At 38.9% G+C, this 23861-nt stretch overlaps 1 protein-coding gene across 2 annotated transcripts in view; it reads left to right on the top strand.

The window, feature by feature from the left end:
- The first annotated feature begins 763 nt into the window (after positions 1–763).
- Usp40 (ubiquitin specific peptidase 40) overlaps positions 764–23861 on the top strand; it is an 86102-nt gene continuing 63004 nt past the window's right edge. The window contains exons 1-8 of one of the 2 annotated variants that reach the window (XM_048428962.3): positions 764–882; positions 1834–2051; positions 5104–5171; positions 6823–6936; positions 9986–10150; positions 12286–12432; positions 14649–14792; positions 20659–20787. In XM_048428962.3, the coding sequence (XP_048284919.2) occupies positions 1853–2051; positions 5104–5171; positions 6823–6936; positions 9986–10150; positions 12286–12432; positions 14649–14792; positions 20659–20787 (966 nt within the window). In that variant the 5' untranslated portion in view covers positions 764–882; positions 1834–1852. Of the gene's footprint in view, positions 883–1833; positions 2052–5103; positions 5172–6822; positions 6937–9985; positions 10151–12285; positions 12433–14648; positions 14793–20658; positions 20788–23861 lie in introns of those variants that run through there. The other variant, XM_048428963.3, reaches the window with a different exon arrangement.

The raw sequence follows: 23861 nt of genomic DNA, 5'->3' as shown, positions 1-23861 counted from the left end.
AGGGACCTAGAGGCAGGAACCGAAGCAGGGCCACGGAGGAACCCAGTTTGTTTTCTGTGGCTCACTCAGTTTGTTTTTTTATACAACCCAGGATCACCTTCTCAAAGGTGGTGCTGTCCGTAGTGGGCATTAATCAAGAAAATGCGCCCTCCACTTGCCTACACGTCAATCTCTTTTTTATTTTTATTTACTTTTATTTATTTTTTTTTTTTCTGAGACAGGGTTTCTCTATGTAGCTTTGGAGCCTCTCCTGGAACTTGTTCTGTAGCCCAGGCTGGCCTCGAACTTACAGAGATTTGCTTGTCTCTGCCTCTCGAGTGCTGGGATGAAAGTTGTGCGCCACCCCCCGCCCGGCTGAGAGATCATTTTTTAATTGAATATAATGTGTGCACACATGCTTGCATGGTTATATATAAAGCACTTATGCTTGATAGAGATTAAATAAAGATTGAGGATAATGTAAGGCTCACGGAACATGGAACATTTTCACAAGTTTTGTATTGGATATATGTTTGAAGGGAAAACTGTTTTAAGGTGCCTTTGTATATCCTAGAGCAGAGAACATGTAAATATATATTTCACTTAATTGGTGACCCCAACGCGCGAGTCTTTAATTTTTGCAGGTAGTAGTAAAAATAAATTTTACTTTGCATGCGGACAGGAAAGAGAGCAGTCTCGCTGTCCCACCCACAATCTCCTGGGCAACACAACTACGTTGCCTATAAAGCTCCGCGTGGCGCGAAGCATCCTGGGAAATGTAGTCCGCGTACGGAAAAAAAAATCACTTTCCAGAGACCCGCCCTCGCCGGCATGGCGGTACCCGTTCGGAGCGAGTTCGTTTACTCTGTGCTGTGGCCGGGGCGGGGGTCTGGGCTATAGGCAGTAAGTGGGGCTGGGGGGACGGGGACGCAGGGAGGGACGAGGGTAGCGTAGGAACGACGCCGACGGCCTGAGGCAAGACGCCCGGCCTCTCTTGGCGGCGCGTCAGGGGTCGGGCCGCGGGGACGCGCGCCTAGTCGCTCTCTTGGGCCCTGGACGTCTTGGTGGGCGGGAAGGCCTCGGTGGAATGGCCTGACGGGAATCCAGCTCGCGAACTCGAGGACTGACTCGCGAGTTCCGGTTCTTGAGTTTTACTTCAGAGGACTGTGTTGAAAAGAGAAAGAGCTGCATTTCGGCCCGTCCTGCCCCTTAGAAAGTGTCCTCAGAGTTTCACCTCAATTTCCCTGCCACCACACGAGAAACAGAGCAGGTTCCCGCAGCTCCCCACTGGACTCCATAGCTCTAATGGCCAGAGTCTGTCTTCCTTCAGGCACTACTCACTGCAGGCTCTATGGTTTGGGACCAAAGTGCTGCAACTTACTATCAAGAAGATTAATGTGATAGGCTTAATTCACTGAAACTCTGTGGGCCGGTACAGGATATGACGAGATGGAAGAAGCTGAGATTTCAGAATTATTGATGATCCTAAGGCTGCTGTCAACTCTCAGTTTTCTCATTTAGTGGTGTGGAATCCAAGAACAGTTACCGGTTCCTGTAGGCCATGCCCTTTGTATTTAGTACCTTTGTTTTGTCGTGTGACTGGTTAAACTACCCTAAAAAACATGTTCAGCCACATTTTACATAGAAGTAAATATTGTTTAAATTACTTATTCAGGATCACACAGGTTTATTAGGATCCCTGTAGGTATGAAAGAGAAGTCAGTCTCCAAAACCCAAACTACTGTATTTTCTGAAGAACAATTTTACGAAACAACTCCTCTCAAATACAAGGATGATTTCGGGGTGGGGATTCAAGAATAAAAGCATTTATGTAACATGTCATTTTCTTTAAAGGATAGTTTTTGGTTCCACAATGTTTGGGAACCTGTTTGAAGAGGATTATTCCAGTGTGTCAAATAGTCAGTATGGAAAAGGGAAGAAATTAAAGACTAAAGGTTTGGAGCCACCAGCCCCTAGAGAATTCACCAATTTAAGTGGAATCAGAAATCAGGGTGGAACCTGTTACCTCAATTCCCTTCTTCAGACTCTTCATTTCACACCTGAATTCAGAGGTATGCTATGTTACATGCATTCGTGTACTATGGACCATGGGTTTTATATATAATTAATTATGTAAAAAACATAAAAGAGAAAGCATTTTAAAGGTGTACTCAACAGAATGTGTTTATTGTCACAAAGTATGATGTGCATTGGCAGTTCTCTGAAGAAAATTGTGAAGCTTAAATTTAAAAATCTAGTCTGTGTGGTGATTGTAGTGTTTTGTAACAAAAAATAATAAGAGAAAGTATTTCTAATTCCCATAATTTAAAATACAACATAACGATAATTCTCTCCTTGCTCCAAAGTAACAAACCCTTAAATCAAGGCTACTCAGAAAGCCTTGGCTTCTGCAGTGGGAAGATTTGTCACATTATTTATACACATTCGTACTTAAGTATCTGCATTTCTGAAGTTCAGAGAGCTCTGATTCTGAGCAGATCTGTCCTGAACTTGTTTGGCCTCAGAACCTGACCTGGGGGAAGCTTCTTGGGAGTTTTAGTTCTCTCAGGAGGGTGACTATTCATATATTCATTAATCTAATTACCCAGACTTGGTAGGAATGAAAAATAACGTACAAATTCCTCCTTCATCATTCTAAAATCTGGAAATTATGAATTTCAAAGACCCAAAAGAAATGTAAACCCACTCAGATTAGCTGTATCAAATGGGTGTGGAGAGTTACGGTAATGATAAGACCATTTCTCCAGAAGCCCGGGGCTGAAAGCCAACCAGTCTGCACGAAAACCTCCTTTCTTGCCCTTGGTTCTCAATGTGTTTGTTCCACTTCCATCTCTGTACTCCAGCTTCCTTCAGTGGGGTCTTAGCGTCTGTTCTTGACTCCAGCATGAGCCCTCTTTGGCCTCTGCATCATTCTCAGTGGGGAACCCAATGTACATGAATATGTAGCTCACTTCTCCACAGGTACTCTCTGTTCTGAGGACAAGCTGGTTTGGCCTGTGCTTGAATACCAAGTCCCCACTACCACCTAGTGTATCAGGTCTTCTGTCAGGTTTCCTGTTACTCTAAACTCAGAAAGGCTTCTTTCTCCTGAAATCTAGGAACTAGCTCCTGTTATCCATGTCTAGTGGGCCGCTCTCATGGAGTGAGCTGACAAATTTCAGAGTGGTGTCTTGTGTTCCTGACTTCAGCCTCTACATAAAGTTGCCTCTCAGTAGTCAGTAATTCTACTCTTAGAAGTTTTCAGCAATACTAAATAGATAACTCAGGCATAAAGATCTTCCAGGCTTTAATATGGTTAAAGGTAAAAGGCACTTGAAGCAAAAAATAGCCTTAAGAACAGACTGAGAACACTTGGGAGGTGGAGGCAAGAGGAGGATCAGAAGTTCAAGGCCACATGAGACACTCTCGAAACACAATGAAGATAAAGAAACTAAATAGGCAGCTATATGGCATGCACTTGTAATCCCAACACTCAGGAGGTTAAGGCAGGAAGATTAAAAGTTTAAGATTGGTCTGGGCTATATAGTGAGACTTTTTCAAAAACCCAAGGAAAAAAAGAGAGAAAGAAGGCGAGTGACAGGACAGATCGTGGAGAATACCCAGAACCTGAAAGCTGCAGGCCAGCTTCCTCTTACCTGTTCAAGCGTGTAGTTTGACATTATAGTGCATACACTGTGCACTCTGCATGGCTTAGCCTGACCTTGCTGTTGCAGGGTAGGGTGGGTTATAGTTTGGAAAGGCTAACAAAGTACTGACAGGAAAAAAGGGACTTATATGTGTATATGTCTTTTGGGGGAGTAGCATTTTAAAGTAAAGCTAAAGTGAATTCCATTATATTGCCAGAACATTGCAGTGAGGAATAATGGGAGATTATCCTAAAAGCCCTGGAGTGGTTTTGTTCTTTAAACCATAGGCTTTTAGTTTATTTTTCCCAGTCCCAGCACTTAATGAGAAACAAAACATTCTTAAGAGTAATCACTAGGGCATCAGTGTTTATCAAAAAAAAAACCAAAAAATTTGGAGGCCAGTGCAGGGGCTGACAACTTCCTTTTTCAAGTAAGATCACTACCATCTCTTATTACTGGAATTGTAGAAAAGACATTTACACACCAAAAAGCAAGGGACAGGAACTCAAGGTAAAAGACATCCAGTCTGGTCCTTGACATGCAAGGTTGATTAGCAGCCTCGCGTGTGAAAATACACACCTGTGATGTTTTTCTGTTTTGTGAGACGACTCATAACTTTTGAGTTCTGTTGCCAAAGACAGGGAAAACCAATCATTTTTGGTTTGTTTATTTTATGTTTATAGCAGTTTTGTTTGTTTGGAACAGCTACATCCTCTTAGTCTTTGGATTTTTAAAGCCAGAGCTTATTATATAGACCAAGTAGGCCTTGAACTCAAGGTCCTCCTGCCTCTGCCCCAGGTATTCTATGATGGAGGAAGGTCATCTGTCTATGTGTTACTCTCATTGCTTAATTAATAAAGAAACTGCTTGGCCTGATAGGTCAGAATATAGGCAGGCGGGGAAGACAGAACAGAATGCTGGAAGAAGGCAGTGAGGCAGACGCCATGGCTCTCCTCTCCGAGACAGACGCAGGTTAGAATCTTTCCCGGTAAGCCACCACCTCGTGGTGCTACACAGATTACTAAATATGGGTTAAAGCAAGATGTGAGAATTAGCTAATAAGAGGCTGAAACTAATGGACCAGGCAGTGTTTAAAAGAATACAGTTTCCATGTAATTATTTCGGGGGTAAGCTAGCCGGGAGCCAGGCGGGAACGCAGCCCGTCGCTCCTTTTACTACAATTCTAGGATTAAATGATGTCCCATAGTGCTTTGCCTGCTTATATTTTATGTTCTATGGATCTGTCATACTGAAGTGTCACTTGATGATTATTTACTAGTAGTACATCACTTAATGTTCTTAGATTCAGTAGACAACAATGTTAAAAAATGCAAAATGTGTAGATGAAAGGTATAAATATTGTCTTAGTCATTTCTAAATTGTTTGCTAATATTGCTTAATGGAGGTCTTGCGTCCTAAACAATTTTCTAAGATGAAATCATACCATTTACATATCTGACTCTACTTTTTTGTTTAGAAGCTTTATTTTCTCTTGGTCCGGAAGAGCTTGGTTCTTTAGAGGATAAGGATAAGCCTAATGCAAAGGTACTAAATCTATAATTTATTGGGTCTTTTAGAGTATTCAAGAAATGGTGGGAGGAGTTGCATGTGTATATGTGTGTTGTGTGCATTCCTTTACATATGCATGTTTGCTTGTGTAGGAATGTGCATGTGAGCTGAGCGTACATGTGTGTATACGTAGAGGCCAGAGGTTGACATCCCCCATCACTCTTGACCTTATTCATTGAGGTGGGGAGTCTCACTTATACTGTTTCAGCTAATTTACCTAGTCCACTTGTCCCAGTGACCCCATCCTGCCTTCTGAGAGCAGAGATTAAGGCTGGTCATCACACACCAGCCTGCCTTTACATGGGGATTTGAACTCCAGTGTTCATTCTTGTGTGGCAAACACGTTACCCTTTGCAGCATCTCTCTAGCCCTGGAAATGGCAATTAAGGAAGGAATTAAGTTCCTTATTCATAGAAAACAAAGTTATTTATTACAAATATTATCTTTATTGGCAGAAAGTGACTTGCCTCATACTTAATTAGCAATAAAATTTTCCTTCGAAAAAGAGTGGTTTTTCACCGGGAAGTGGTATTGCATAGCTTTAATGCCAGCACTTGGGAGGCAAAGGCAGGTGGATCTCTGAGTTCTATGTCTGCCTGGTCTACAAGGTGAGTTCCAAGGCAGCTAAGGCTGTTACACAGAGAAACCCTGTCTCAAAAACAGCAACAACAACAACAACAACAAAAAGTCTTTCAAAATGTCATGCTGCAGTTGGCTGCTATTGCAAACATGTCTTGCTTTGGTGTGCTTCTTTTCAAGGCAGAGAAGCTCGGAAATTATCCATGCTAGCCAACCAGAACATCCATTTATTATACTTATTTGTAGTAATCCATTGGGGAAACCCTAGAGACCAGCATTTTCTCACTTTAGTGTTCTGGAAATACATTAAGGAAAAATTAGGACATTGTTTTGTATATTGTTTTGGTGAAGTTGTTTAAAGCACAGCTCTAATCATGTTCTTCCTGCTGGAACCTCGTTCAGAAGCCTCTCCACTCACACAGGCTCAGGTTCGTGTAACTGGTTTTTTGTGATGCAGTTCCATTCTTCAAAAACAGCTTTGTGGCAAGAAATGACTTTAGTGCAGATCAGTTTCTTTCCAATCTGTTGCACAGCAATGCTTTTGTAGTATATATTTTTAATATTATGGGAATACAGAATTGTCACAGGTCTTCCTAAATGCTTACTCTCCCTTTGAATCTTTAAAGTTGGCCTGCACGCTGGACTGTGAGAGGCCCTGCTCTCTGGACTGGAGCCAACAGAAAGGGAGGCAGGGTGTAGCCTGGCTTCTGAAGCTTCAGAACTCCAGACTGAGCTCTGTGTGCCTGAAACATGACTGCATTCCCCTGGAATCTGTGTGTCTGGAGATGTTTTAGAGGACAAATGAACTATGGGAACTGTGTGATCATTTGTGTGGTTTGTTAGGACCCATTTGAATTTTTAATATTGATCTGAACTATGTCGAGGGAGAAAACTCTAGATCACTAAACCTTTTGGATGAGTTAGAATTTTCAAAGAACTGAGTCTTAATTAGTTCTACCTGTGTAATGAGGGATTTTTCTACTGAATGAAGCAGGAGTTGCTTCACTCCGCCCATGAACATTCATCTGGAATGCACCTCTCTCCCCAGGTCCGGATCATACCTTTGCAGTTGCAGCGCTTGTTTGCTCAGCTTCTGCTCCTGGATCAGGAGGCTGCATCAACCATAGATCTCACTGACAGCTTTGGGTGGACCAGTGATGAGGTAGGAAGGTGCCAACAGGAGGCTTCACGTTTTGTCTGATGTCCTTTAAGTTTGTCTCGGACTCATCATGTTGGAATGTCTTCACGCGTGAATAGTTACAAGGCATATGTGCATGTTTAGGTGCTTCTGAACATAGACCGTTACAACTGGCATGTCTTATAGTTGGGAAGAATGTTGTTGATAAAGGGAGAAATACAGGAATTGACTTTTGAAATTTGTACTCAGCGATTTTTATATAGTTTAGTTGAGCTTTAACCCTTCTTACATTGATGTTATTTACCGTGTAGATGTCAAACTGTTCATTAACTTTTCAATCTTCAGCAATAATGGATAAACTAGTGGATGTTTAGAATGTTGCCCACCTTTGTGATGTGCTTCTTGCTTGATATCGGCACTCTGATGAGAACGCACTGCAGTCAGATCAGTGCTTTGCCAGATCTTTTCACTTCGCTGTCCTGACCCCTAGCTTTTCATTTCCCCATTTTGACCCCTTACTTTTCATTTCCTCCACACTGACTCCTAACTTTTCATTTTCTTCTGGTATCTCCTGTAGGGCATGACTCATTTTTATTTGTATTCCTAAAAGGCATTCCACTACATACAAACAAACATCTATGGCAACTAAGGATCTTGGTGTCAAGGTCTTAGTGCTCATGGAATAGGTACATTCTGGCAAAACTCTCACCTGTGGCCTTCTAACTAGGAGCACTCCTTATTAATTCCATGATATTGCCCTCTGGGATCAAAGAAGTAGGGCTTGGACTTTGAAGCAGATAATAGCACATTCCCTAAAAAGCATGTTACATTTGAGGCACAGGACTGATGCTTGAGGTATATTCCTTTATCCTTCCTTCATTGAGGTTTACATGCCATAAAAGTCAGTCTTTTAAAAAAGTATAGTTCAGTGGCTTTTAGTATTTTTACAGAATTGAGCAACCATCACATCAGATTGTTTGCACTTTTACTCTAAAAAGAATCCCCATCCACCTCCTTCTCTAGCTCTTGGTTAATCTAAAACCTGCTTTCTGTTGGTAGATCTGCCTGTTCCTGAATATTACATAGGAATAGAGTTATACACTATGTGATCTTTTGTACCTTGCATGTTTCACTTAAGATAATGTTAGGTTCATTCCTTGTTACTGTCTGGTGAGCCTCTGCTGTATGGATATGCCACTTTCAATGAAGACTTCTCTTTATATTTGAGCTTCCACTAAGTTGCTGGCTTCCTATTTTTTTTTAATTTAATTTCTTTATAGGTTCTTTGGGAGTTTTACATTGTGCAACCCAATTCTTCTCACCTTCTGCTTCCCCCATATCCTCCCCACAAAAGAAAATTTTTAAAAAATTAAAACAAAGTAAGCAATCAAAAACAAGAACAGAATACCCCCCCCCCGCAAAAGCAACAATAGCAACAACAAAAAACCCTCTTCGTTCTTCTTTCCTGCCTCTCCAACACCTCTTTATTTGTCCCAAGGCATTGGGAACCTTGGCATCATATAGTATACCCTTTGTCCAATCAACTTTACTAGCAAATGTTCATTGCAGTGAGTCATGCTGAACTGGCCTAGGGAAAGGTGGCCTTGCCTCTCTGAACACTGCAGCAAGAGTGAACTGATCTTGAGGGAATGGGCGGCATAGGGGGCAGACTCTGTCCTCTCGCCTGAGGTAGGTGGCCTTAGTGGCCCAGACTGACCAACTCAACTACCACCCAGGCCCACAGCCTGGTTTTCTTTTTCCTTTTCTTTTTTTCTTTATGTGTGTGTGTGTGTGTGTTTTGAGACGGGTTTTTTTTTTTTTTTTTTTTTTTTTGGTGTAGCCCTGGTTGTCATAGAATTCACTCTGTAGACCAGGCTATCCTTGAACTCACAAAGATCTGCCTGCCTCTGCCTCCCGAGTGCTGGGATTTAAGACATGCACCACCACCACCTGGCTGAAACACTTTTCTTAATTCTTTTATATTTTTTAAGTAAAGGGCTGAACCTGGGTGGTAGAAGGTCTCTGAGGTAACTTTGCCAAATAAATGGTTGCTTAGAAGCAGACCTTGAAGTTTTCCTCCGTTTTCAAACCAGTGATAGAAGACAGATTTACATCGCCTGGTATCTTATATTTTAAAGGGCAAGGAAAAGATCACCAACTTCATATTTTGCTTCAGCTTTCATCCCTTTTATCTGACACATGTCAAATAAACTTATTTTTATATTGTTCCCCTGGCTGCCTCTCTTTCTACACACTGAATTGTTCCTCTACCTCCTTTTCGCTTTCCATGGTGAAGGAAACAGTAACATCACTGTGCCAAGGCTGAAAGACACCTTGCTGTGTCTGTGACACTTTTATGTCAGTGGAATGGGTTCAGTAGCACTTGCTGTTCTGTTTAAGTCCCCAGCTCCTCCTGGTGCCTAAAGTCTTGGCCCCCAATTGCACCTTTCAATGCCCTCCTCTGCTTCCCGGTGATAGAGCACGTCTTGGAGGGGCAGATTGTTCTGAAAGACTAGTTCACACACCGTCAATGACTCAGAATGGGTTAAAGTTGAGAGTCAGTTTGAATTTTTCTCAGCAACACTACATTACTCTTTTTGTTGTTGTTGTTGATTTACACTTCCAAGTAGTCGGTTCTGATTTCTGCTGTCCCCAGGCATTGTGATCTAAGTGAGGTTTACCTGTGTACCACTGCTGGCTTCTACACTGTCTAAACCTCTTTCCTCTGTCTTCCTGTGACAGGGGCAGGTGGGTGTTCTCTCATAATTCAGAGTGAATTGTTTGTGCACACTAACCATTGCCTATTATATTTTTGTTTTGAAGTATAAATAAAAATAGGTGGGAATCTATACATCTATTCAAAGTTTTTCTTATATGTTTAATTGATAGCATTCTTAAAAAATCCATTCTTAAAAACTTGAAGCAAAAGTTATATTTAAAAGGCAGCTGATTTAGCTGCACATTGTGCCTATAATGCAAGCACTCAGACTCAAGCAGAAGATTGTAAACTCAGGGCAAGCCTTGGCAACCCAAAGACCTTGTCTCCAAACAAAAACTACTTTTTATTTTTTAGGAAATGAGACAACATGATGTGCAGGAACTGAATCGAATTCTCTTCAGTGCTTTGGAAACATCTTTAGTTGGGACCTCTGGCCATGACCTCATTAATCGTCTATACCATGGCACCATTGTGAACCAGATTGTTTGCAAAGAGTGTAAGAATATAAGTGAGAAGCAGGTGAGCAGACACAAGTTCCTCTGCTAACAAATTATTGTAAAGTATAATTCTTACAATGAAATCTGCTGTGCTCCTTCCACCACATAGTTTCTGGGGATTGAACTCAGTTGTCAGGCTTAGTGCTAGGGCCTTTTACCTACTGAGACATCTCCCCAGCCTGCAAATTCTTAAAACAGTTTTTATTCAGTTCTCATATATTCTGATATATGTTCTTAAGAAAGGTTTGAGGAGATGTTTACATGTAGACATCTCATGAAAGAAGCCAGTGTAAAGACAGTTCACTAAGGGACTCGAGAGATGCCCGGTGGTTGAGAATGCTTGCTGCTACTCTTCCAAAGGACTGTTGTTCCATTCTGAGTACCAATGTAAGGTTGCTCATAGCTGCCTGTAGCTCCATCTCCCAGGGATCTTCTGGGCTCTGCAGGCACTGGTAAACACATCTCACACACACACACACACACACACACACACACACACACAGAGAGAGAGAGAGAGAGAGAGAGAGAGAGAAAGAGAGAGAGAGAAGAAAGTTAAATTAGGGAGGTAATAAAAACAAGATATCAAAGAATATTTAACTAACGAATCTCCAAATATTAGGTTTAGTTTGCTAATATCCTTCAGGAAGTGTATTTGCAATGTATGCTTATATTTATATGATATGTAAACTGTCATTTAGAGCTGGTACAGTTCTGTTTGAATTATGACTTTCATTTCTTTGTGATAATATAGATTGCCAATTCAGTTTGATTGAGAATTTGTGTCAATGACATCATCTCTGTTGTTTTTAAAGTCCTTGTCAGCAAATGGCTTCATTACTGAATATTTAATGAACATCTCCTGTTATTATGGTAGGAGTCGTAGGAAGTTTTTTTATCTGATTGAATAGAAATTTTAATACCATTTTCCAAATGCATTTGTTGCTTTTTTTAGAAATAGATGCACATATATATTAATAAATATGTGTTAAATAGATCTATGGGTTTTTTCTTTTATTTATTTATTTATTTATTTATTTATTGGGGTTCTTGAATTTGAGCTGAAGGCCTTACATAGATAGTTACAGGTGCTGGGCAAAGGCACTGCCACAAATTACAACTTCAGCCTTTTTATTTCTTAAGGAAGAGTTGGGAATAAAAGCAGTGTATCTGGCTTTTGTTCCTGTGCTAATAGAAGCTGTCTTGTTAGGCTAGTTTGAAAATAACTAAGATGTTCTGTGTGCCTCTGATCGAGCTCTAATGCATTGATTTACAAAGCAATGGTAAAACATGACATACAAAAAGCATATCAAAATTATAAACAGTAACTTTTATGTGCATATTGTTAACCTAAAGTATTAGTCCTGTTACTTAAGAGCTTTGCCATGAATTAAACTAGTGCTCTGCTGCTTTTCAGTCTTGATAATCCCTTGAAAGTCTTACTACATGCATGAACAGAATTAGAAATGTGATTTAAACTTGCAAAATTTTAACAGCATTTATTGCTAGAAATAAAATTCAAATGTAGTTTCAGTAGATTTAAGAGACTTTTTACAAAATGCCATCTTTTTAATTTTCATAGAAATACCTGTTTAATCTGGATCAAATTTTTTTCTTGTCATTTTCTCAACATATCTTAAACCAATATTAGCGAAAAAATGAGGAAGCTTACAGTAGAAAAATTCAACTCTGCTTGAGGGTTGCTATTATCATTTTAAAAATTAAAGCAGTGCTAATCAACTATGTGTGCAGGTGTGTGAATTTGCAAGTGTACATGTTTGTGTGCATGTGTACGTGTGTGTACATGTGTATGCTTGCATGTGTGTGCTATATGGGGTGTGTGTGTGTGATACTTAAACACAGGTATATATATTTTTTGCAATTCATTTTCTGGGGAAACATGAGGTTTCATTTCATATACATTTAAACTTATAAATATTTCTCTTTTAAAATGCTTTCTTAATGTACTTTAAGCAAAATTATAATTTGATTTAGAAAGAATAATTTAGTGATAAGAATTTACAATATATAATTATGGCATATATATCTTCTTATGTGCAAATAGAAAAATATATATTTGATCATTCTCAATAAATATTTTAGTTGTAAACTTCTGTGAAATCATTTGTTCTCTCAGTGTAATAATCTTTCATATTTCAGGAAGACTTCTTGGATCTGACAGTAGCAGTCAAAAACGTATCTGGTTTAGAAGATGCACTCTGGAACATGTATGTGGAAGAGGAAGTTTTTGATTGTGACAACCTGTACCACTGTGGAACCTGTGACCGACTGGTTAAAGCAACAAAGGTAACCATGCCTTCCTTCCCTTTGTTTCTGGAGACAGGAAGGTTTGCCAGATCTAGTCACCTGTGCGAAGTCAGGAAGATACACTTAGCTGCTTTGAATACTACAGATTGAGAAGATGTTTATGTCATTACCTGTCTTTTAATTTTTAGCAGAAAAAGTTAAGCTTTATTAACCTAACAACTACTTTCATGGGAAACTGTATTTGAGCCTTCGTTCAGTATGCCTGTTATTAAGTGTCAGGAATGCTTATCTAAGTTTGTCTTCCTCCCTCTCCTTGTGAACAGCAAGTCAAGGACACTAGATGAGAGTGGCTGATGTCTTCTCAGTCTGAGCTGAGACAGAAAGTGAACTTAGTGACCTGTATGGAACTCTGTTCAGATTCAGGTCTGTTCATTGTGGCCATGTATCCCTGTAGGTTTAGTTACTCTGTATTCCAGAGAGACAAAAATCTCCAACAAAAATTAGAAAGGGCTACCACTTGGATGAATGCACTGCTCTCTGTTATGTCCATACATTATGTATTTTGTTCATTGCACAATTGTGATGCTACTCTGTTTTGAGATGGCAATACCTCAGAAACTGAAAACTGGCCTCATACTGGTTACTGTGTTGTGTCAGCTGCAGGAAGGGTTCTCTACCTACCCTAGTTTATCTACTTATTCTCCTGGAGTCTGACCTATGTATGGCTGTCTTCAGAAGGCAGATTTGGAAAACCTTTTTGAGTTTTTTTTTCTCCTTTATCTTCTAGCAACCAAGTATATTTCTTTTTCAACATCCTTTCTCAGCTGTATGTGATTTCTGTGTGAAATTGGTTTTTAGTGTATTTTACATGGTTAAACAAAAGCTAGTGTTATCAGATTTGCTAAGTATTAGTAATTCTTTAATATTAATATAGATGAAGGGTGTGTGTGTGTGTGTGAGAGAGAGAGAGAGAGAAAGAGAGAGAGAGAGAGAGAGAGAGATTAATAAATGTTCCATTTCTCTGACTTGGATGTGCCACTTGGTATACCTCTCTGACCTTCTTCTCAGCTCCTCCTCTACCTGTGACCAACATGGCACTTTTTTCTTAGCCATATTGAGTTAAGTTTCTTGTTTAGTTTAGGTGCATCTTTGGAATGAGTTTAGAAATCTCCATCTTATAATGCATACCTTTTTTTCTTTTGTTTTTAAACAGTCTTGCTGTGTAGCCCAAACTGTCCAAGAACTTGCTCTATAGCCCAGGTTACCTTCAGACTCTCATTCCTCCTCCTTCTAAATTCTGTATTATAAGTGTATAATACTATTCCTAGCCTTATTTCACCTTTTTTTCACTCATATAATATATGAAATGTAACTTTAAAGTTTATTAATGTTAAACATATATAACTATTGATTATTTTCTGCTGAGAAACATTTTTCTTCCCTAAGGCCACCAGTGTTCTTTCACTGTAACTAGTATTTTGTTTTAAAGTGGGGAATTAAAACAGCAACAAGGTATATAGTTTTGAATTTAAGAAACAACAGATGGGAACTGAAGACGTGGTTTAGTGGTTAAGAGCACCGGTTACTCTCCCAGAGGACTAGAATAGATTCCCAGGACCCGCACAGTGACTCCCAACCATTTGTAACTCCATTCCCAGGGAATCAGGCAAAATAAAAATAAATCTTAAAAGAAACAATAGTAAAACCCCATCAGTAGGTCTTGAATCCTGGAGAGTCAGGAGTCCCTTTTCAGTCTAATGACAACTACGACCCTTCTCTCCAGAAAAAAAAAAAAAAAATACATGTACAATTTTGAATCATTCAGAGTTCTAGATCTTCACTGAATAAGATCTGTGTGTTTGCTAAGTGGAGCAAAGATCCAAAGAACAAGGTGAAAGGCCAAGAACTAGGCAGGAAATGAATAATGAAAAGAGAAGGAGCACCCAGTTAGGACACACTCATCAAATAGTAATTTTGGATAACAACCCTAAAAGCATAAAACTGGGGCTTGTAAATGTTTTTGTTGTATGCATAATTGTGCATTACCATCCTTAGTTCCATAAAGTAAATGAGTTTATATTGAACTTAGAATATGCTTGTGTGATTTAAGTTCATATTGAATTCAGTATGTGTTTATATGATTTAAGGATATATTTATAACTGTGTCATATGTCATTTTTTGCTATTTTACATAGCATTATGTAGCCTCTCGTTTAACTGCATTTTTAAAACTTTGTTAATTTTTCTTTTTACAGTCTGCCAAATTACGTAAGCTGCCTCCTTTTCTTACTATTTCATTACTAAGATTTAATTTCGATTTTGTGAAATGTGAACGCTACAAGGAAACTAGCTGTTATACGTTCCCCCTCCGGATCAATCTCAAGCCTTTTTGTGAACAGGTTTGAACCTTTGAATTCTTTCCCTTCCCTTCCAAGACTAAAATGCTCAGTATGATTTCTTAACCATGTTCCTATTAATATTTTGACTTAAATAATTCTTTGTCATGGTGACTGTCCCCTGAATTGTATAATGTGTATGCACCCCTACTCAATAGACAAGCCAGAATATCTTCAGACATGGCCAAAGTCCACATCTCCTAGGAGGAGGGAGTGGTCCAAATCAGTTTTTTTTATACTTCTTTTGAGTTTCTTCTTTTGTTCTTTCTTTTTTGAAACAGGATCTTTTACAGCCTTGAACTGTACCAACTACCAGGCTAGCCTTGAACTCTACCTCTCTCTTGTGGGTACTAAGTTTACAGCCGTGTGGTACCATGCCTTACCGTCCCTTTTTGAATATCTAAAGTATGGATTTATTCTCAGTTTTCTTTGTTAAACTCTTATTAAACCATCTTTAAAATGAAAATTTATAAACCAAACCATAAATTACCTACTTTAAGAAAAATAACCAGTAATGTTGTTACTTTGCTGTTTGAATTATTTTAATTTGGGTGTAGTAAAGAGTTCATATCTAGAACTTGTACAGGCAAATGGAATGTTCCTGGAGTTTATAAGGGCAGGATACAGCTACTGTAGAGCACTTGCCTGGCAGAGCAAGAACATGGCTCCATCTGTAGTGTCACCAAACAGCAGCAGCAGAGAAATGGAATCCTTAAGACATAGGAAAGAAAATATTTTATAATCAAATTAATTATGAAATTAGACTACTTTATAAGGCATTTAAAATATTTTATGTCACTCTTATACATGCCAAAATCAGAGTGAGGACTCATGTATTTCTTTTTTTTAAATAAACTTTATTACTAAAAAAACTTGCAAATAAAAAAAAGTCACAGACTGAAATTAACCAGACCCAAAATCTACACAGCTCAGTGAACATCCATGCAAATAGCCATTCTGAAGCTGTGGAGCTTCACGTTGGATTTTATACGTTCACCATCACTATCAAGTATATTTTTATGAACCTGTCTACCACCAGAAATGAAAAGACCATGACAGAATTAGAACTGAAAAAATAATTAACCTTATAACCTCTTTCATAATTCATATCCATTGCCTAGGCCCAGTTCTTCCTCATCCTATTGTATTCAGCCTTTCTTCTCTTTTCTACATGTTACACTGAAACCACATGATCATGCTATTGATTTGGCATATATCCACATAGAGGGATACCATGTGGGATTTTTCTTGCTAAAATTATATATTTTTGCTTGATATTATACATTCTAAGTCCACCCATTTTTCTGCAGATTTTGCTATTACATTCTCTTTAGAGCTGTTGAATAATATTCATATGTATGTATATATATGTATATATGTATTATATATGTGTGTATATTCATATATAATCCAGTATATATATATACATTTATGTACACACATACATATATACCGAATTTCCATTATCCACATTTATGTACACACATACATATATACCAAATTTCCATTATCCACTTATCTGTTAATGACACCTAGATTGATTGATTGTGATTTTTTTGTTATAGTGAAAAAAGCAGTAATAAACATGAGTATGTAAATATTTCAATAGTAAATATCCTGGCTAGTTTTTATGTCAACTTGACACAAGCTAATATCATCTGAGAGCAAACTCAGTTGAGAAATTGCCTCCACAAGATCTGACTGCAGACAAGCCTGTAGGGCAGTTTCTTAGTGATTGATGTAGAAGGACCCAGCCCATTGTAGGTAGTGCCACCCATGGGGTGGTGGTCCTGGTTCTGTGAGAAAGCAGGCTGAGCAAGCCATCAGCAAACAAGTAAGCGGCCTTTTTCTTTGCCTCTGCATCAGCTCCTGCCTCCAGGTTCCCATCAGGTTCAAGTTCCTGCGTTGGCTTCCCTTAGTGGACCATGACTCCAGATATGTAAGCCAAATAAGCACTTTACTCCCCAAGATGCTTTTGGTTATGGTGTTTCATTACAGTAACAGTTACCCTAAGATGGAAATTGGTACCAGAATTGTAGGTCTGCTGTGGCAGACCTGACCATGTTGTTTTGGGGAGGATTGTGAAAGAAAGGACTTTGGAACTTGGGCTAGAAAAATCGTTGAGTGTTGAGATCTCTGTGGGCTTTTCTGTTGAAGCTTGGAAGATAATATTGAGAACAGTGCAGATGGAGGCTTGGCTTGTAAAGTTCAGGGGGGCTTTTAAAGACTCTATCCTGGCGGCTGGCTGTTTTGAATTAAGAGTCTGTGGTTGTGGTCATCTGGGGCTGAAAAGTCAGCATGATTAAACCACCAAAGTGAAACTTGCTTTACTGGGACAATTGATACTGGTCAGCTGGAGCTGAGTAATTAGCAATGATTAAGAAGAGACCAGCATCATTTGGATGAAATCTTCTGGGAAGTGTTTCTTTCAGTCAGCACACAGAAACTGTGTTCCAAAGGCAGCCAAAGTTGTACCTTGAACTGGCAGCTGAATTTAGTATTATGTAAGAGTCTCCCAGATGTACTTGTTTTGAAAGCGTGAAGGGAGAGCAGCTGAGGCTTGGTACTCTGAGAGGTCAAGAAAGGTCATTGGTGAAGGTACAGCCTCTGGAACTGCAGTAGCAGTTGAAACCCCAGCATTGAAAGGGTCATGGAGGGAAGTTAAGGCAGGAGCCATGGAGTGGGACTAACCTGAGCCTAGAAGACAGTCTGTGTGAGCTGAAGAAGGTCAATCTAGAGAGGTGACCCAGTCCCTTTGGGGGAGCCTCGATCATGAGTGTATCCCAGGCATTGAGCTCTGAGTTGTTTACACTGTTCAAGTTAGTTTAGCAGTCCAGATGTGACTGTGCCCTGCTTCTTCCCTCTTGAAGTAAGAAAGTGCTTATTTTTTTTATTTTACAGGAGCCCACAGTTGAGAGACTCTAAACTATTAAAGATCCCTTGGATTTTTAAGAGTTTGAATATTTTAAAGACACTGATTTTTGAAGTGTTTGAATTTTTAAAAACTATGGTGCTTTTAAAAGTTGGAATGTTTTATAGTGTGATGTTTATTAATATGTGATCTTGGAGATGAACAAGAAAGGAAAGAGTATGGTTAAATAGTATTGTATTGGTATGTCAAGTTGTATTGGTATGTCAATTGTTTTTAATGTCAACTTGACACACCTAGTATCATCTGAGAGCAGGGAACCTCAATTGAGAAAATGCCTCTATAAGATCTTGCTACAGGTAAGCCTGTAGGGCAATTTCTTAATTAGTGATTCATTTAGAAGAACCCAGCCCATTATGGGTGGTTCCACCTGTGGCCTGGTGGTCCTGGGTTCTATAAGAAAATAGTGGAGCAGAACCAGTAAGCAGCACCCTTTCATGGCCTCAGCATCAGCTCCTGACTTGTCCCTCTCTGTTTGAATTCCTGCCCTGGTTTCCCTCAGTGGATTATGACTCCAGATATGTAAGACAAATAAACCCTTTCCTCCCCAAGTTGTTTTTGTTATGGTGCTTCATCACAGCAGTAAGAACGCTGACTAAGGCAGTTCTCTGGATATATTACATACCCAGGTGTGAAGAAGCTGGGTTGTATGGTAGTTATGTTTTTAATTTTTTGAGAAATCTCCAAACTGATTTCCACAGTGGCTGTATTAATGTACTCCTCCAACAACATTTCTTTCCACAGCCTCACCTGTATTCGTTGTCACATTTATTGAGAGCCATTCTGATTGTGGTCAAGTGGTATACCTCAGAGTAGTTTTAATTTGCATTTCCCTGATGGCTAGGGTTATTGAGCACTTTTTAAAGTAGTTATTGGTCATTCATCCATCTCTTTTTCTTTCTTCCTTTCTTTCTTCTTCTTTTTGAAAACTGTCTATTAAATTTGTCTGCTTTTGTTGGCAGTTTTTATTGGCATTAAGGTCTCATTTCTTGGTAAATTCTGGATATCAGGCCCTTGTCTGAGTGTAACTATGAAGCTGTGAAAGCCTTTCTTCCATCCTGTGCGCTGTCTGCTGATTGTGTCTTTGCTGTACAGAAACCTTTATTTTCATGTAGTCTCAGTTTTTGATACTGGATTATTTCTTGTGTATTGGTATTCTATTCAGAAAGTGATTTGCCTTCTCCATTATCCTGAACGGTGTCCCCTATGTTCTAGAGATTTCAGGGTTGTAGGCTTTAAATTAAGGTTGTGATCCATTTTGAATAGATTTTTGTACAAGGTAAAAGATTAAAATCTAACTTCATCTTCTGAAGTAGAAACCCAGTTTTGCTAGCACCATTGTTGAATTAGCTGCCTTTTATCCAGTGTATGTTTGTCAAAAATTAAGTGGGCATAGATTTGTCATTTTGTTTCCAGGTTCTCTACTTTTCCCATCATTCTACCTATTTCTTATTACAAGTAATTGTTTTGTTTACAAAATCCAGCTATTGAATTTCTGTACTGAAAAAAATATGTGTATTTTTTTTAACTTCATAGCTGAGCCTTGCTCTACTCTGGGTCTCACTACTGAGCTCTGTGCTGTTTGTTTTGTTACATGAGTTACCATCCCTGGGGTCTAGTAGTGCCTGCTGGCTCTGAGCCTGTTACTGACACACGCAGAAAAAAAATATTTTCCTAGAGCTACTAATATATTCTTTTCTTTTTTTATAAAAGGTAGTTTGTAACATGATTCCAACATACTTTGATATATCAAAAAACCAGGCACTTATCTAGGAAATTCACATTAATTAATTTTACTTTTGATTTTCTATATTGAGAAAAAGTGGTCATTTTTTATCTTTCTGTGTCTTATCTTTTGCCTGGATGAGACATTTTTAAATAATGCCCACTAAAAACCTGTAGTTAAGGAAATAAATTCTTCCCATGTACACATTGTACATTGCAGGTGACACTGAGTTCAAAGCCGGATGAGACCTTATGTTTCATATTATGTGGTTCACACTCCTAGGCTTCTTTCCCTGTCTGCCTCCTTCCCTCCCTTCCCTTGGTCTCTCCCTCCTCTCTGTTTTCTTTCTCTTTCTTTTCTTCCTTTTTTGTTGTTGTTTTTATAGACAGAGCCTCATGTAGTCCAAGCTAGCATAAAACCTACTGTGTAGCTAAGAATGATCTCCCAAGTACTGGAATTGCAGAAGTACACCATCTTAGCTGCCTTTTTCTTTTCCTTCTGTATCTAGAATTTAAAGCATCTCTTAAATATAATATATTTTTTTCATTGTTACTGTAGGAGATGACCTGTTGGGTCACTTGTGATTGATTGTACAGTCTATTAATTATAGAATAAATTGATCATACAATTAGTAAAGCAAGAAGGAACCTGTTTATTCCACTAAACTAACAGCCTCTGGAGGGCCTTGACCCGGAGGTACACAGCAACCTTCTTGGGATATCAGAGAGTTTGCGTAGGAAAAGAGCATATGTTCTAAACAGCATAGTGGGTATGACACAAAGATGGTTTTCTCTACTAACAGTCTCTATCACAAACTCATTATCTTAGTTAATGATACATCTTCAGATACGTGTATTCAGTGTGGTATAATTGGCAATAAATCTCTAAGTTAAGACTTAAAATTCAACTGTGCATAGTGGTTCATGCCTGTAATGTTAACATATAAGATGGTGAAGCAGGAGGATCTCCAGGAATTTGAGGCCATCCTCAAAGAAATGAAAAGCTTTTCTTTTTTAATTTAAGCCCAAATTGTTTAAATTTTTCTTTATCCTTAGATAGCATTCTAATCAGGAGACTCAGCAGCAAAGGGGCCTACTGTGAAGTGTGAATACTAAAGGGTGCTTCTTACTAGTTTCAGGGTCCAGAGTTCTCTTCCCTTTGATTATGTATCTCACCTTATTAAACTATGCCAATGTTTATTTTTCTTCTTTTAGAGTGAACTGGATGACATGGAATATATGTATGACCTCTTCTCCGTCATTATCCACAAAGGTGGCTGCTATGGAGGTCATTACCATGTGTACATTAAAGATGTTGATCATCTAGGAAACTGGCAATGTCAAGTAAGCTTACAATTTTTTTTTATAAATAGCTGTAATTCCATTGCATTTCTGTTTCTGTTACAGTATTCTGATTATTTTGCCTTTAGTATATACCCCTCATTTCCTAAAGGTTCATTTTACGTGTGCCCTCTACCTAGAGTCTCCAGTTGTTTTCCTTTTGTCATATTTGTGCATGTAACATATACTCCTACACACTAGTGACCTCACTGTAGTGAACAATTTATAATAAAGTTGAGAGCATCTGACCGCTTTGCTTGTAAATGCTTCATGTTTGTTTTCTCAGCACAAGAATATTCTCTTCCCTAGCCATCCATAAAAATCACAGACCTTTAAATTTGTCTGTTACAGTCTTTTTCAGGAGCACCAGACCTTGCTCTGGTCTGAAAGGTGCACCTGCATCTGAGCCAGTCCAGCCTGAGGGAGCCTGTCTCTGTTTTCCTCGTGTAGTTTTGCTCAGCTGCTTTCAGGGTTGTATCATTTTTTCAGCTGGCAGCCAATTGAATCATAAAATATTTGCATGATATTTTATTTTCAGGTTTAATGGTTCTTCTGTCTTCCCTTAGGGTTGTGGGTTCTAGAAGATGTCTTTAAATTTTGTGTTGATCTCTTCAGCAGTGACTTGCTCTTCTATAGAAATGTTAGCATCTTCTGCTGTTAGTGTGACTTGAAGGAACAGGTTTTGTGTTCTCTTTATTGCCTATCTGGTGTTTTGATTTTGTATTTTCTGTCTGTCTTTCTGTCTATTTGACACTGTCTTACTTTGCAGTCCATGGTATCTTGTAGCTGACACTCATCCTGCCTGTCTCCAAGTGCTGAGACTTCAGGCATAGGGGTGGACTGTCACACCCAGTTCCTTATCTTTTGAAGTCCTGTCTCCTCACAAAATCAAGGGATTCTGAAGAAAGTGAGCATGGTGGCACACACCTGTAAGTCTAGCACTTGAAATGCCAAGGCAAGAGAATCACCATGAGTTTGAGACCAATCTGGGCTACAGGGAGTTTCAGGCAAGCCTGATCTACAGCGTAAGACCCTGTCTCAATTCAAACCAAAGAGAATAAGCAGAATATGAATTTTTGTAAGTGCTTGGTATGTTTTCTTTTTCTTTTTCTGTTTTTGGTTTTTTGGGACACTTTCTCTTTGTAGCCCTGGCTGTCCTAGAACTCGCTCTGTAGATCAGGACAAATCTTTTGAGACTGACTCAACAGGTGGGTTCTTTTACCATCTAGCTAGTGTCAGAATTGAGTGGAGATGTAGGACATTCAGTTGGTGCTTAAGGATTGGAGGACTGGTTGTTTGAAAATTTGGTCCCTTTTCTCCCTGTTTTGAGTCAGCCCTGGGCTTTCTTCCCTGAAGCTGTTCTTAATGAGCATTGAAATGGAAACTGTATTAGATATTGTCCTGATGCTGTGGTAAAATGTCTGGCCAAGGGAGAAACCCTTCATTTTGGTGTGCAGTTACAGAGTCCAGTGCATCTTGGCAGGGAGGTCATGGAGTCAAGAGTTCAAGGATACAGCTGGTCACAGTACATCTTGGATCAGGAAGCAAAGGGAGATGAATGCTTGTATTCAGTGCATGCTCCCCTGTTAGGATCCCAGCCCAGAGAATGGTGCCACAGTGAGTGAGCCATCCCACCTCAATAAATCCAAGCAAGATCATTCCTCACAGGTGTGCCCAGAGATTTTAGAATTTGTCAAGTTAACGATTAAAATTATTATTTTGTATACTTACTAAAAAATCACCTTAAAAAGAAAAAGATGCTTTCATTTCATCTACTTTATCATAGATGCTTTTATTTCATCTACTTTGTCATTTTTAATGATTTACAAAAGATGATAGATCTGGTCTGCCATAATATGTTATTTCTTATTTACTTTTTCTTAATGTTATTAATTAGCAGTTATAGTTTTAGCTAGTTTAAAATACCTTTTCATTAGACTGGAGAAATGGCTCAGCTTGCTGCTCTGAAAAAGTACCTGAGTTCAGTTCCAAGCACTTCCATGACAGCACACAACCATCTGTAACTCCAGTTCCAAGGAATCTAACACCATCTTCAGGTCTCTGAGAGCACCAGGGGCACATTAAGTACACAGATAAGCACTCATACATAAAATTAAATTTGAAAAATATTTTTTTAAAAAATTAGAAATCTAAAAAAGTTATACTTTACCAAAAAACAAAAAGCACACAAAACAAAAAACTTGCAGAGCTGATGACTTTGATCCCAGCACTTTTAAGGCAGAAGCAAGTGGATCTCTGAGTTCAAGACCAACTCGGGCTAAGTAGTGAGACCATTTCAAAACCAAAATAGAAACAAAACAAAAAAAATACTTTTTCAAGGTGGTATATGTATTTTGGGGTTTTGTTTTGTTTTGTTTTGTTTTTGTTTTTCAAGACAGGGTTTCTCTGTGTTGTCCTGGATGTCCTAGAACTCGTTCTGTAGACTAGGCTGGCCCAAAACTAGAAATCTGCCTTCCTCTTCTTAGTGTTGGAATTAAAGGAGTGTGCCACCACTGTCCAACTATATGTATGTTTTTTAAAGTCAACAAAATTTACCTAGCAAGGGGAATGTGTACAGCCTGAGCTGTTAACTTTTTAATGATAAGGAAATAGAAGTCAGTGTTTAAGCTGAGCTTACAAAATGGGTAGGATTTCCTTAAGCCAAAACAAAAAACTGTAAGCATAGTAGTGAAGACCAAAAAATATTTTTATTTTTATTTTTTTATTTTTTTCCTATTTATTTATTTATTCATTTATTTATTTTTGTTTTTTTGAAAGTAATTTTATTAAATTATAAAAGTTTCCATTTACGCCCCTCTTCCCAACACCCTCCCACTCCCCCCCCCCTCCTCCTTCCTCTTTGTCCCTAAGGGCAGTCAGGATTTCCAGCCCTGTGGGAAGTTCAAGTTCCTCCCCCCTCCCTCCAGGTCCAGGAAAGTGAGTAACCAAACAGACTGGATCCCAAAAATCCAGTATATGCAGAGGAAACTAGTCCCAGTGTCATTGTCAATGGCTTCTCAGAAAGACTCCGGGCCAGCCACATTCAGAGAATCCGGCCACATTCAGAGAATCTGGTT

Source organism: Myodes glareolus, chromosome 1, assembly GCF_982192425.1.
Source record: "Myodes glareolus chromosome 1, mMyoGla1.1, whole genome shotgun sequence".
In the NCBI taxonomy this organism is placed as follows: domain Eukaryota; kingdom Metazoa; phylum Chordata; class Mammalia; order Rodentia; family Cricetidae; genus Myodes; species Myodes glareolus.
Note: the sequence above shows the minus strand (reverse complement) of the source record. Positions and strands in the feature narration are given on the sequence as shown.